The sequence below is a fragment of the Leuciscus leuciscus genome (assembly GCF_965113295.1).
Source record: "Leuciscus leuciscus genome assembly, chromosome: 6".
In the NCBI taxonomy this organism is placed as follows: Eukaryota; Metazoa; Chordata; class Actinopteri; order Cypriniformes; family Leuciscidae; genus Leuciscus; species Leuciscus leuciscus.
In genome coordinates, this window is record NC_138730.1 from 44,589,375 (window position 1) to 44,605,717 (window position 16,343).

A 16,343-nucleotide genomic window follows, 5' to 3' on the forward strand; every position below is an offset into this window, starting at 1 on the left:
AATACATCTATGTAGGCTAATGGAAATATATATAAAGCCATCCTTTTTAAATATTTAGGCCCTATCACAACAATAAAAAGTGAGACGAGGGAAAGTGTTTCAAGAAGCTTTTGTAGAACTATATTAGCGATTAGCATCACAACATTTGAATCTTCAGGCTAAACACAAAGACTGTTGTTTACGTTACGCTTGTGATTGACAGCTGGTTGAATGTAAATCGCACGCATTTGATTTGCTAATAGAGCCCCAACTTGAGAATGTTGGCCACGCCCCCTTACTTTCACCCAATTGCTAAAGAGCACTAAAAAAACACGCATTGTGTTATAAATGCGCGAGCAGCAGCAGGTTCACAGTTAAATAACACGAGGACGACCCGTTGGCTCTTTATATTGGGATCATTGACTGAACATTATTTATATATACTGTACTGTAAAATTGAAATTATTTGATTTGTTCTGTACTATGGGAAAAGAAAGTTTATGGCTGCTGGTAATCGGATTTTCTCTTATTGCAAGCGAACCAATTTTCAACTCTACTGAAGAAGTATTTGCTAGTAAGTTTTTCACTTTCAAAATAACGTAGATACTAATCAGTTTACATTTGTATTGTACATCGGTGCAAAATTATGAATGTTTTTGTAAGATATGCAAAATCAGATTTACAGACTCACACACATACATTCACACGCGCACGCACACACACACACACACACACACACACACACACACACACACACACACACACACACACACACACACATATACATTCACACAGACAGACGCGCGCGCGCGCGCACACACACAACACACACACACACACACACACACACACACACACATGCACATACACACACACATGCACATACACACATAGACACGCACGTCGCACACACGCACGCACACAGACACTCACTCACTCAATAAGAATGCGTTGCAAGTAACTAATTAAATAAACCTTAATGTTAAACATTTGGAACAGGTGCATGACTACTGTATGTGGAAGTGATTAAGGTACAGGTCCAGGATCAGTGTGGTTCTGCTCGACTTACTCTGGTCATTGCATATACCCTGATCCTGGATCAGCAAGTTCAGTTTTATTTGATTTCCACAACACACATTGTTCCTAAGCAGCTGTCCAGAGAATAAAGGCTTACAAGCCCCAGTAATCACAGCAAAGCCAAAAGCTGTGAGGGAAAAACAAACTGTTTCTGTAGGATGAGAAAAAGAAAAGAAAAAACACTTGGGAGAGACCCATTCTCCTCTGCCTTTCACATATATAATGCCACAATATAAGCCAAAATAACCTACAAAACATTTACATTGGAGGCACATGCTAAAGATGATAAATGTGTGTGTGATGTTAGTTTCAGGGAACTCCACTGATCAGACAGTGGACTACAGCGACATCGAGTCCAAGTTCTCCATCAGGAGTGCAGAATTCCCAGACGAGGATCTTTGCTATCTTGTCCCAGGGCAACAGGAATCTGTTTCGGACTGCAACTTCAAAAATGACTCGCGAACCTTCCTTATTATCCATGGATGGTCGGTACGTCGCTGATGCCTTTTTGTCAGACAGAAAACTCATGCAGATGGTGTCATAATTTAAGACCAAAATGTCCTTTTTTCCCCTATGAATTCCATGAATAATCACACACACACACACACACACACACACACACACACACACACACACACACACACACACACACACACACACACACACACACACACACACACACACACTGTTGAATGTAGGTTGCAGGTCTGTTTGAGAGCTGGGTCTATAAGCTTGTGACGGCTCTGTTTGATCGTGAACCCAGTGCTAATGTCATCGTTGTGGACTGGTTGGATCGGGCCAACCAACACTACCCCAAATCAGCAGAAAACACTGGACTGGTGGGCGCAGACGTGGCCAAGTTCATCAACTGGCTGGAGGTATGCAGAGAAACACGAGCGCAACATTGTTGCTGTAGCATTTCTGTAAGGACAGCCAGGTGAAGGTTACCCCACATGAGTTATGTTTGTGTGAGCAAATATTACAAAAAACATTCCCTGGGCAAAAACATAAACGAGATCTGTCTGTCTGTCTGTCTATCTATCTATCTATCTGTCTGTGATAGCACTAAAACTGCAAATTTGAAATAAATAAAAATTAAGAATTAACAAGAACAAAAATTAAAACAGAAACAAATAAAATTAAACCTAAATAGGAATATAAAAATATCGAAAGCATAAAATAGCAAAATTAGTGGTTTTAACTATATATAATATGGTTTTAATACTATATATAATACTATATATAATATAGGAATAAATATACAAATAAAAGCTTATTCAAAAATATTAATAAAAACTCTACATTTATAAAATACATAAATAATACTAAAATAACTGATCCCCTAAATTATCATTGCAATGCAGAAAATATTGATAATCCTAAAAGGCTTTTTTCTTTTTCTCTTCTTTTTCTTTAATGGAATATTGCAGTGTTTATTAAAATCGATTTCACTCGGATAAACTGTACGTCACAACAGTGAAACAAAGACGATTGCAACTTCCGCTTCATGTCGACTTTAAGCAAACTATAATTTCTCATTTAATGACCCAGACATGTTGTTTACAGCAGGGGTTCCCAACCCCCGGTCCACGGCCCGGTACCGGTCCGTGGGACATTTGGTACCGGGCCGCACAGAAAGAATAAATAACTTAACGTATTTTCCGGACTATAAGTCGCATCAGTCAAAAAATGCGTCATGAAGAAGAAAAAACATATATAGCCCAAGTCGCACTGGACTATACATCGCATTTATTTAGAAATATATTTCACACACAAAAAAAAAAATGTTACAGACGGGACAGTTCTCAGTTACGGACGTGAGCAGAGCGCTCTGAATGCGGCACTAAAAGACTGCTTTAAAACTTTCACAGAGACCTCACAGAAAGCACAAAGCCTGTCTTTAAATTTAATTTAGTTTTGTATTAATTGTATCTTAATTTGAATCAATATTTCATCAACCAATTGCCTGGATGTAATAAATAAGAAGTAAATATATTAGAAAATAGATAAATCACGACACGGAGGCGCCGGCGCGTGAACCTGGAGCTCGTCTCATAAATTAACCGAAACTCAGTGATAAGGTAGCCTACTTGCCTCACAGACCTGAGACATATATAGAAAGCTTGAAATGTCTACTTTTAAACAGAACAATTCAAAACGAAAGAAAACAGACTGTTCTCTGCTTATGTAATCCGTATGAAATGTGCATTTCTCTCTGGCGCGTTCACTACTGCGAAGATCGCGAGTCAGCATCGTCAACTTCATCTTTCCAGCCAACACTGACACAGAAAACACTTGTTTACTAGTAAACAATTAAAATGTCTCCTGCTATATTTTACATATTCATAATCATTAATTTTGCCGGTTCTTTGTGACAGCTTTTAGGGGCTTTATTGGCAGCGCCACCCTTATGTTACATGAACGCATCAGCACCGAAAACATGGAGATTTTTCTCTTTTGGGGGGCATTTTGATTCTCAGAGATTTCTCAGTTGTCTTTAGGCGCGATGTTACGGGGACACTGCTAATAAAGTTGCGAGTAGGCCTACACATTGGATTCACGTTTATTATTATATTTAAAAAATACCCCAGTTTTTATGCCGGTCGTATCATTTTATTTTGTTGTATTTATCCGCCACACCTTAAAGGCCGGTCCGTGAAAATATTGTCTGATATTAAACCGGTCCGTGGCGCAAAAAAGGTTGGGGACCGCTGGTTTACAGGCTTCATGAGATTAAATGCGAGTGTGTGTGTGTGTGTGTGTGTGTGTGTGTGTGTGTGTGTGTGTGTGTGTAAAGGAGCTGGACTATCCGCTGGAGAAAGTGCATCTTCTCGGCTACAGTCTCGGTGCACATGTGGCAGGAGTCGCAGGAAACCTCACCAACAACAAAGTCAACAGAATTACAGGTGGGAAGCCCTTCCTTTAATAGTGCTTATTACACGGCTCGGTGGAATACTTGATTCTGATTGGTCAATCACGCCATCCAGCGGTATGTTATTCCCAGATAACATCCACTGAAAACAGAAACACAGGCTCATCCGGGTCACTGAAGTCAGCGTTATACGCTCGCTAGGAACGTTTTTTCTTCGTGGATGTTGTGCATTTGGTCAGCTAATAAAATATTAAAACTCAGTCAAATCAATATTGTGTGTACAGTTATTTAATTATGCCATCCAGTATCGTGGACTCGCTCTCTTGTTTCATACAAACGCAGCGGCGGCCATTTTGTGGCTATTGTTTTGTACACTGTTGAATTAAAAACAGCTACGATTTTAAAACAGTTTAATCTGAAATCATTATCTCTTAAAAACTAAAACCGCCAGGGTCCTCATCACCCTATCAGGGTTTATTCTGAGATAACAACCAGCTGGATGTACATTATCCCTTACATCTGCTCTTTTTTATGTCCCAGAAGGCACTTTGTCAGATGTTTGTAATGTATCCCCTATGATTACTTAGTAATAACCTTAATGACCACGAATGAGTCTAAAAGTGTAGAGTTTGTTGCTGTTTTGTCATGGTTTTGCAGGTCTCGACCCAGCGGGCCCCAGCTTTGAGAACGCAGAGAGTCTGAGGCGTCTGTCACCGGATGACGCCTCGTTCGTGGACGTCCTGCACACGAACACCAGAGGCTCACCGGACCTCAGCATCGGTATCCAGAGACCCGTGGGTCACGTGGACATCTACCCCAACGGCGGCACTTTCCAGCCCGGCTGCACCATTCAGCACACCATGAAGCTCATCGCCACCTACGGCATATACAGTACGACCTGTTCACTTAGTGCTATTGCTGTACAGTAGTCAACATTTCAAGTGGATCAAAAAAGTTCATCAAAGTTGTCCTAAGACAAGAACGGGTCTTGTTCAAAATTCATGTATAACTTTGATCCTCTTTAAATGTTGACTACTGTACCAATTAGAGCTATTAATTGTTAAAAGATCAAGATTTTGTTTCAAACACCCACGTGAACTTATTCCTAAATGACAATGACTTACGATGACAGCGAATTATACAGTCTATACAGTCATTGTCATGTATAGGTATGAAACCGCTTCACAAACCACAGTGTTTTTGTGTTGCAATAATTACAATTTTCACAGAAGTACTGGGATAAAAGTTTATAGTTCGGGTATATATCTATGATAGCGATCAAAATAGAGTAAATCACGCTTTGAAAGTATTATGACGCTTCAAAAAATGATTGCATCAATTGCATCGTTGCACCAGTAGGTGGCGACAAGTTAGTGTTGTTTGTCATTGAATCATTCATTCAAAAGATTCGTTCAAAAATGCTTATTTATCATCCATTAATGAAACAAGTATTTATGAGTCATTGAATCATTCATTCAACCCGATATAAAAAAAATAAAACAATTTATTCATTATATATTTTTAAACAGAATGCAGCAGTTAACATTTTGGACTTCTATTACATGTTATGTTTAGTTGTCTATTCAGAATCTTTATCTTTATTTTCATAAAAAAAATCAAAAGCTCTATTATCCATTAATATTTTGAATTAGCTTTTGTTTTTATATTTTCAGTTTTCATTTTAGGTTTTGGTAATTTTGTCATGTGCTGTCATTTTTATTTGTTTTTTTTTTTAATTAGCTTCAATTGATATATATTTCTTTATTAGTCATTTTAGCGTTTCGTCTAATATTTATATTCTATTTCAGCTTTAAATTACTGAAAATAATTTAATTGGTTTAGCTAACAATTACAACACTGTTAGTAAAATACTAACTCTATTAAAATTTGTTTTATTTGTGTCATATATATATATATATATATATATATATATATATATATATAATTAATTAATAATAATAAATATATATTTATTATTTATTTATTTGTTTATTTAAAAAAATTCTATTTAGCTTTGATTTCTATTTATTTAAGCTTTAGTCATAATTATTTCAGTTAACATTTATTTTTATTTCAACTTATTTCAGGCAACATAACTTTTTCAACTAATATTTATATTAGATTTTATTTCATCTGTGTTTCAGTTACCGAATATGGTTTTTAATAGTTTTAGTTTTAATTGACAATAACAGCACTGTTGCTGTTCAAAATGCTATTAAAATACATTTTGTTATGTGCCTTTGTCATTTTATTATTGTTTAATATTTTTTTAGCTTTTTTAAATTTTTATTTCAAATTTTCTAATAAGTTTAAGTTTTTACATTCCATTTTATTTCATAACCGAAAATGATTTTTAATGGTTTTAGTTTTAGTTAACAATAACAACACTGTTAGTAAAATGCTTACTCTATTAAAATCAATGCATATATACAGTAAACATAAGCCGTTTTTTCTTTAAACATTTGACCTCTCACCTTCCCTTTGACCTCTATCAGACATGGACCAGATTGTGAAATGTTCCCACGAGCGCTCGATTCACCTGTTCATCGACTCGCTGGTGAACCGTGCGCACCAGAGCTGGGCGTTTCGCTGCGGCTCCAGAGACTCCTTCAACAAGGGACTGTGTCTGAGCTGCCGCAAGAACCGCTGCAACAAGCTCGGGTACAACGTCAACAAGATCCGCAGCAGCAGGAGCACAAAGATGTACCTCAAAACCCGGGACATGATGCCGTATAAGGGTGAGCAACCAGAGCTATTACAAATATACAAGCCAAAACTGATGGAAAATTGACATCTTGACCCTTTATTCAAATATTACTTTTTAAAATTATTTTTTTAGATTTTGTAAGCATAATTTGCACAGTTGTGCTTGGAGTCGATTGTTTTATTTGTGATAATAATGCAATGAAACAATTTGTGCCGAATTGTGCCGACATAATTTTGGGCCAGGCAAGAAATTATAAATGCATGCAAAAACAAAGTATTAATAACTGATTATATTGTAGTCAATGTATGCTTGAGACACCTGTAAAAAGACACCTGTAGTTGTCGTTTGCCAAATAAATTGATCAGATAAATACTTTAACCAAGTTTAGTGGTTTGTTCTTCCCTCATATTTGAAAAAATATATAAAATATTTCTCATATTTTGAAGGAAATGCATCACTGTACATCTAGTTACCTCTCTATACACGTACTAACCAGATACAGGTGCACATAATGATATTTTTAAACTTGTGAAATTAGTTTTGTGATGTTTATATTCCTCTCTCTCTTGTTCTCTTGCAGTGTTTCATTACCAGATTAAGCTGCATCTTTTCAGCGACAAAAACATGACTTTGTTGGAGCAGCCAATGAAAGTGTCTCTGTTCGGGACGACCGATGAAAGGGATGACATCTCGGTCATTGTGTGAGTTACCTTATTTTAAAATACTTTTTTTTTATTTATTTTTTTTATTCAGTGGCCCCGAAATTATTTGGACACTTGCATCACACTTAAAAATATCTGAAATGATACAAGGTCAAGGTCAAATTTATTTATATTGCACCTTACAGTAAAACAATGCTGACCAAGGTGCTGCACAACAGACATAACAAAATATCGTCATACAATAACATTTAAATACTGATAAAATATATCAGAAGAAAAACATCAGAAAATAATAGATTTATTCTATCAAAATAAATCAAGTCTATAAAACAATTAAAACTAAATGTGAAATCGGATTAAGAATAAGACTGAGAAAAATATGGCTTATTCTTAATGACTCCGCAGAAGTAGCAGTGCTTCGCCTTCTGAGAATATAGTTCCCAGTATGTATACGGTTAGAAGATGGCTGTGTCTCATGTGACCTTGTTATTCGTACACGCCGAGACTATACAAATCACAACATGTAAATAGGAAAATGTTGGTGTTATATTGTCACCTATTGGGAGCAGTATGCTAGCTGGAGCCATTTACCTCCAGTCTTTGTGCTAAGCTAAGCTAGCGGTGGGTGCGTCAGACAGAGTTACGGCACGCACGGAGATGAGAAGGGAATGTGTGGACGTATCTAACTCTGGGGGATACGGTGAATAAGATAAAGTCCCACAAAGTCGGCGTGTTCCTTTAAATACAAATACTAAAACCTTAAAATCAACTCTGAATTGAACCGGTAACCAATGAAGGGATGCTAACACAAGTGTGATATGTACCCTCTTATTTTGTCCCTTTTTTTTTTTTTTTTTTACAAAATATAAAAGCAATTTTAAACAGGGTCACTGAGATATGAACATATGTCCGGTAATTTGCACCCAGGCCCAGCCTGACCAGCAACAGCACCGTCTCCTTCCTGGTGACGTCCGATAAAGACATCGGAGAGCTTCTGATGCTGAACATCCACTGGGAGAAGGACTCGTATCTCTACGGCTTCTTCAGCAGCAATCAGTTCATCATTCGCAGAATGAGGATTAAATCTGGAGAAACACAGTCCAAGTGAGTCATTTCAGGTTCATATATTGTCATGTTGGGTTTTGAGTTTTGTTCATGTTCTTGTTTTCAGGTCTTTTATTTTGAAGTTTAGTCATGGTCATGTGTCCTGGTTTGTCATGTGATTTCTGTAACAACTAAATCCACTGTAGGCGAGTGAGTTAAGAACCCATGTAAAGTTTTTTTAATCCAACATGAAAAAATACAAAACAAAGACTTGACTCGACTTGACCAAATCACTCACCGACAGCAGGGTTACATAAATCCAATACTTATATATATATATATATATATATATATATATATATATATATATATTTATATATATATATATATATATATATATATATATATATATATATATATATATATATACAGAGAATAATGACTAACAAGAAACACCTGTGCACAATCAAACAATGAACCAATGAGAACACAGGACACATAACTAGACCAACTAATGAGAACATAACACATGAGAGCAAGGGAATCACATGACAAACCACGAAACATGACCATGTATAAACGACTTCAAAATAAAAGACTTGAAAGCAAGAACATGAACAAAACTCAAACCAAACGTCACACACACACACATCCTGAATCAGCAAATCATTAGAATGATTTCTGAAGGATCGTGTGACACTTCAGCTTTGATAATTCAGCTTTGATCAGAGGAATAAATTACACTTTATCATGTATTCATATAGAAAACACTATTTTAAATTGTAATAATATCTCACAATATTACTGTTTTTACTGTATTTTTAATCAAATAAATGCAGCATTGGTGAGCAAAAGTGACTTTAATAAGAGACAAAAACATTTTTAAAAATCTTACCGACCACTTTTGAATAGTATATTGTATATACAGTAGTGGCCAAAAGTGATGTCCGGAGGGAATTTGTTTTTAATGACTTAATAAGTTTGAGTAAACCGTTGAAAATGTTGATTTTTTATTTATTTATTTATTTTTAAATATGAGGGAAAATAACAAACCACAACTTTTTTTTTGTGGTATTTATCTGACAAAATTATTTGGCAAAAAAGCTACAGGATTTATTTTACTTACTACAGAAAAGCAAAAAATCTTACGGGAAAAATCATACATTTACTACAACATTATCAGATATTAATATTTTATTGGTTCTCTCTTGTTTTTGCATGTGTTCATACTTTCTTTGTTTGACGGCCTGGCCAAAAATGATGTCGGCACAATTTGGCATGTTTCAGTGCGTTATCACAAATAAAACAATTGACTCCAAGCACAACTACACAATATATGATTACAAAATCTTTAACACATTTTTTTTTATCATATTTCAATAAAGGGTGATGATGTAATATCATAACTGCAAAACATACAGGGGGTTTTTGTAGTGAAAGTAAGACAAAAACGTATTATTAATAAATTAAACAAAATAATTAAAGTTTTAATCCTTAAAATTGAATCCCTTAAAAGTCATCTTTGATCTCCAAAATGACATATTAAAAGTTTTTTTTTCTTGGAAAAATATTTATTAATGCCTTAAAATATCTTGAATGTAACTCGACACCCTTGCCTCATTTAGTATTTGTGGTTCTATGAATATGCAAATGAGCCCCGCCTCCACTCACTCACTCAGCTCAGAGATCCACTGGTTGACGATCACACGTTGATCTGATTGGTTACAAGGTAGTTTGTGACGTCAGAAACACCAGCGATTTCAAAGCGTGTGTTTGAGACTGTCTTTGGTTCACTGCAGTTTTAAGGAGAAAATACTCAGCAAAGCTGTCGACTTATGAATTTACACATGGTTTGTCTTAAAGCATATTAAAAACACTTTGTTGTGATATGGTGAACTGACTTTGGTATAGACATATTTTCACCACAGGTGGTCTTTAAAGCAAAAAAAATTATTTTTTATTTTGTTTTGAAGGGTAATATTCAAACCCAGAGATGGAGAGTTTGGTTCCCTCATTCAGGGTGGAGAGCCTGTTGTGTTTGTGAAGTCCAGTGAGACGCCGCAGAGCAGGAGAGAGGAGAGGTAAAGTCGACTTTACTTTCACTGAAAATTAGATATCAGGCCTTCATATATACAAAACTTTCTGTCTCTCTCTCTCTCTCTCTCTCTCTCTCTCTCTCTCTCCACTTATGGATTTTCAGGAAGCACAGACTGAAACATCACGGAAGCTTCTTCAAACAGGGCGTCAATGAAGCCACCACAGTAATGAGAAAAGATCCAGCGTCACGTCATAATGAATCAACAGAGGTCATCATGACAGAAACCACCACAAATCTAAAAACGACTTCATGAGGTCAACGCAGAAAACTTAAAGGATCTATATTGTAGAATTCATAAACTCTTGTTATTAGCGACACCGGTGGCCGTTACGTGAACTGCAGTCATCCACTCGTCGTAAAGTATAAGAGACTGAACGTGATTCAAACCCCTGATATATTTTTCTTAGAAGTAAAAATACCTTTGCAGTGATATACGAACATCCAGACGCCGAACACACTGCTGAGAGCGATGTTTAGATGAAGATGTAAATATGTGCTGTGCGTTTTTCTCTCAGTAACAAAATAAACACACAACAAAAATGACAGTGGTGAGAATAAAGAAGCAGTTAAAGGATTAGTTCACTTCAGAACCCCCACGTCATCCAAGATGCTTGTCTTTCTTTCCAGGGTTTTTCTCCATATAGTGACTTCAATGGGGTCCAATGGTTTGAAGGGCCAAATTGCAGCTTCAAAGTCTCTACACGATCCCAGCCGAGGAATAAGAGTCTTAAAAAAAAAAAAACGTTTAACCTCAAATGCTCGTCTTGCACCAGCTGGGATGCGCCACACATTACATAATCACCATAGACCGTAAAATAAATAGACACAGCGACCCCATTGGATTCAACGGAGAAAAGTGAAGTCAATTAGAAGCTCTCACTTCCTGATGGCTGAGCGTACTGCGCAGACTCACACTGAGCTTGACGACGTAGATGTGGCGTGAGCAACCCGTCTGTCTTCTAGTAGCTGTGCCGAGAGAAATCTGAATCATTCCCTTCCGAAACGTGCAGAGACGGAGAGTGTGAGTAGGAGCTGTCCATGAGCTAGGAGCAGGAGCAACTTTTGCTAAGTATTCTGATTAATTACTTTGTCATTTTGCCTCCACGTCTCCCCGATTGCGCGCGAGCTTCTCCTCCTGTCCATACGGTAATCTCTCTACTGTGCGACAGAGAGTCGAGTGGTTATGACGCAATCGTTAGCCTATTTTTACAAAAACTGCTTCTACGGGGCCATAACGTAAGATACAAGGTAATGGAGCCTTTTATACATTGTCGTGTTTCTTTAGAAATAAATAATGGACAAATGGAGTCTTTAAACGCCTCAGATGTGAAGTTATTCGCTGTCAAAGTGACGCCAAAATGAATGGGAGTCACTGGAATGCTAACAGCAGGTGATGGTCTGCTAATCAATGGCGGCGCCCGGGGAAGCTTCAGTTTTTTCTGAAAGATTACCCCCTTGGTAATCACATTGGAAAGGGCAATCGTAAGTACAATGGTAAAAAAAAAATTTTTTTAAAGTACAGACCTAGTGTTAACAAAGCAAACGTGCAAAGACTAAGTCAAATGGCATTTACACAAAAAAAGGTAAAACAACGATGTCGGGTGATTTTAAAGTTGGAGGAGAAATTTATTATAGTTTTTCGCCCTCACTTACGCCTACATCACGCTTGACCTTTCCAGGTGAATCACAGCTAGTGCAAAACCAGCATTTGTGGTTAAAACGTTTAAATGACAGATCGTTGTGCTAGATAAGACCCTTATTCCTCGGCTGGGACCTTCAACCCGTTGGACCCCATTGAAGTCACTATATGGAGAAAAATCCTGAAATGTTTTAATCCTTAATTTCTTTTTTAGACAAAAGAAAGAAAGAAAGTAAATTATCAGGAAATTTTCATTCTGAAGTGAACTACTCCTTTAAAGAAAGCATCATATATCGTAGCGATGTGGATATATTTGCACCATTCCTGCGATTCACTGACATCATGAGACAGATGAGGTCATTAAAATTACACTGTTATGATAGTTTGATTATGAAGTATATTTGAGACTATAGACTGTATAGATCTGGCCATGTGCGACTATTTTGAATTAATCATGACTTTTTGCCACTAGAGTACAGAATGGCTCTTTCGGCATTATCCTCAACATTAATTTCATGTGTCATTGAAGTTAAGAGAAAGTTAACGGTCACATCCTTTAGATTTTTCCCGGTAAAAACGTCCCGAGTCCTTCATATAAAAATCAGTCTACAGGCTTTCATAGACAAACTAGGAAGTCGGGGAAGGTCTCGTTTTTATTTATTTTTCGTTACAAGCTGTTCACACACTGACAATAAAAAGGGATTAATACTGTACATGAAAATTCTTACATATCGCCCCTTTAAAAGGTTTCTTGATTTTATTTATGCTATTTGCACCCGATTTATCTGAATGTTTTAATTTGATGAGAATGTAGGCTTGTGAATTTCACAAATCACATTTCATCCCAAAATCAAAAGAGAAAAATAAATAAATAAATAAATAAATTATATATACTGTGTGTGTGTGTGTGTATGTATATATATATATATATATATACATATATATATAAAAATACTATATATATATATATATATATATATATATATATATTATATATTTATATTATATATATATATATATATATTTATATTTATATATATATATATACTGTATATATATTAAAAAATAAAAATAAATAATATAAAATTCCAAATGCTTATGACTCATGATGATTCATTCATTTAACATAAATTTAACTTTACCCTCATTGATGATTCACATTACTCTGTTATAAAGTAATTTAACTTTAACTTCATAAATGAAGGGCATAAAATAATGAGAATTAAGCATAAAAAAATAGGTTTCAGTGCAAAGACAACTTCTTATTTCTTTCTTTTGATTTTGGGGGAAAATATGATCATGTTCTTGACCTTTTTTGTGAGATTCGCCCCAAACATAGATGTTTAATTTTCCGCTTGTAGACATATTGTGTGTTAAAAAAACGAAAATGTATCTTTAGAGGGCAGAATAGATTTTTTAAACATAAAACATAAATAAGTCAAGATAAAAATGAACTGAAGTGAAGGTCAAACACAAGGGTTGTATATATGTTGACCTGTAATTATTGATAGTGGTTTATTCACATTCAGAATTTATAGTTAAACAATATTAAATGTGATCTCTACAGCTACCTAGCTTTGAAATCAAACAAAATGAAATCAATAGAATTTAACATTCCAATCAGGTATATATTTTCTCATCAACATTTTTTTTGCTGTATTTCAGGTCAATACCTTTTGGTTATTTTTATATTTTCCTTTTGTTTTGTTTCCTTTTTTGTTGTACACAAATTGAAACGAAATGTCTGGGAATTTTAGTTACACATAGGTCAATACTTGTTCATTGGTCCAGGCTACTAACAAATGACTTGCTTAAAGCATCTTGTGTATTTATGTATGTCACGATCACGCCAGGCTCTCCTTCACTCACACACACTCCTGAACATGGAGCAAAAATGTCTATTCTCACCCTCAACAATCTGCAATATTATTACATACCTGGTCATCGATTGTGTTCTTGCCAAAACCTATTAATAAACACCTGGTTTGAACTTTAACTTGTTTCCTCGTCATTTTAGTCTGAGTGTGTATGTGACAATGTAACATGTCTTCTGAAATGTGATTATAATAATCTTATATACACACTGTATCTGATTAAATTCATATTAGAACTACTAAAGGACTTTCAATAACCAGCACTGAATATTCTATATACAATAACATTTATTGTGATGTATTTTGCTCAAATTGACCGTGTTTTCGCTGTTGACCTCGACAATTATTTTGAACGGCACAAGAAACTCTGATGTTCATTTACATACAATGTGATAAATGCCAAACAAAGATATCTACACCAAGCTGTTGAGAAACATTTGACAAGCAGCAAAAGATTTCACATCTCTTCATTTACAGTTTTTCTTGATCGCTTAAACACTATAACACGGCTTTTGAACTAAAATTTCAAAACCATAACGCCATTTATCAAAAAGCAATCCCATTTCCCTAAACTACCCTGAACAAAATTATAAACGCAACACTTTTGGTTTTGCCCCCATTTTTCATGAGCTGAACTCAAAGATCTAAGACTTTTTCTATGTACACAAAAGGCCTATTTCTCTCAAATCTTGTTCACAAATGTGTCTAAATCTGTGTTAGTGAGCACTTCTCCTTTGCCGAGATAATCCATCCACCTCACAGGTGTGGCATATCAAGATGCGATTAGACAGCATGAGTAGGTGCGTTTCCATTACAGATTTGCTCATTTTTTCTAAATGTCGACAAAAAACTATTGCGAAATGATGGCGTTTCCATTAACCGATGTTATGCGACTAAAACTTCATTTTTTCTTCTCGCGATAAGTACAATCATTCCAAAAATTATAGCAATGGATGTTGGTAGGTTTATGTATATCCCAGCCACTGCACTAGCCATTATTATTAATTGAAGGAGATGCATGTGTGTTTTCCAAGCATTAATGGTAAGGAACAACCCTACTTGTGAGCGGCACATACGAGGAGTTTCTGGGTGTTTCTCCCTCATTTCCGCTTCGAGGTCTTGATCGTGACATTTATTTGAGGTGTAGAATCCATTATTCCTGTAATTCTTTTGTCTTTTATGAGTTTAATAAAGAACTCTGTCTCGTATTCTGTCCAAACACACCACGTCGTCTACGTCAGCTGACCTGTAAATGCGCAAAAACTATTTCCATTGCACTTTTGCGAAATATTTCTTTTTCGAATTGACTGAAAAACCACCTCATGCGAGCATAAAAACTTTTTGGGGATAAATGGGAGTTTTTGCGAAATTGACGTGTTTCCATTGGGCGTATTTTCAATTCGCAATTTCAAGTTACGCAATTTGAAGGGTAATGGAAACGCGGCTATTATTGCACAGGTGTGCCTTAGGCTGGCCACAATAAATTGGCACTCTAAAATGTGCAGTTTTACCATATAACCAAAGAATTTCTGCACAAACTGTCAGAAACCGTCTCAGGGAAGCTCATCTGCATGCTCGTCGTCCTCATTGGGGTCAGGAGGAAGAGTAGATGGGAGTGGAGGAAGAGGTGAAGGAAGTGGAAAAGTAGGAGGTGGTGGAGGAGGAAGAGCAGTAGGGAGTGGAGGAAGAGGATGAGGAAGATGAAGAGGAAGGCCAAAGAGGCAAGCAGTGCCACTCTAGTTGCCCATGTCTTTGTCCATGATATGACTATGAGGGAGACTGGGCAACAAGTACAGCCAAACTTGAGTCGCTTCACCGTCGCCTTGATCATAAGAACCTTCAGAGAGAAAAACAGGTACAGTAGATGTGCTTCAGACTGCTCTCTACTGTAACTTTTGAGTGCAGTACAACACATACATGTTCTGTAGCTGTTGCACTTTATTACTGTAACAAAAAGAAATGCATCAAATTGCCTCACATACAGATAGCGTTTTCTGAATGCTTCCATTTTGTAAAAAGGATGTGTTACAGTTAAAGTAATCAGTACTTCTATTTTTCTAGGACACAGAGACGATGAAATGGAAGAAGCCAGGCAAATATTTACAGTTTTTTCCAATTGCTAACACACTAAAATGACACGCACAGCACAATTATTTTAACTGACACAGACCTCTTCTCAAGTCTCCGAAAGTCTAAACACATTTTCTGCTTTACACACATTTTGCAATTCAAAATGGCACTTTTTAAACGAACATAGACACACAGTTCTCTGCATAACACACAACAATCTGACATAAAGTCACATGTTTGCTATTTCAAAACACTGACATTCAAAATGACACTCCATGATCTGATTGGCCGATACATGCGTCACCTGACCAAACACGTTAA

At 36.1% G+C, this 16,343-nt stretch overlaps 1 protein-coding gene across 1 annotated transcript; it reads left to right on the top strand.

The window, feature by feature from the left end:
* The first annotated feature begins 347 nt into the window (after positions 1-347).
* Positions 348-11,964, top strand: LOC309501088 (lipoprotein lipase). The gene is made up of 10 exons (XM_082173062.1): positions 348-553; positions 1,364-1,545; positions 1,755-1,934; positions 3,854-3,962; positions 4,586-4,819; positions 6,424-6,666; positions 7,216-7,336; positions 8,225-8,401; positions 10,315-10,422; positions 10,542-11,964. Exons 1-10 carry the CDS (start codon positions 463-465, stop codon positions 10,690-10,692), a joined length of 1,596 nt encoding a protein of 531 aa, XP_082029188.1. The 5' UTR covers positions 348-462; the 3' UTR covers positions 10,693-11,964.
* Positions 11,965-16,343: the final 4,379 nt, after the last annotated feature.

What these genes read in the sequence shown, in the direction of transcription:
- LOC309501088 (XM_082173062.1), top strand. Translation starts at nt 463, where the DNA reads ATGGGAAAAGAAAGTTTATGGCTGCTGGTAATCGGATTTTCTCTTATT. An exon ending in CAAAGTCAACAGAATTACAG is followed by an intron (nt 3,963 to 4,585) that starts GTGGGAAGCCCT and finishes ATGGTTTTGCAG; the next exon opens with GTCTCGACCCAGCGGGCCCC. An exon ending in GATGACATCTCGGTCATTGT is followed by an intron (nt 7,337 to 8,224) that starts GTGAGTTACCTT and finishes ATTTGCACCCAG; the next exon opens with GCCCAGCCTGACCAGCAACA.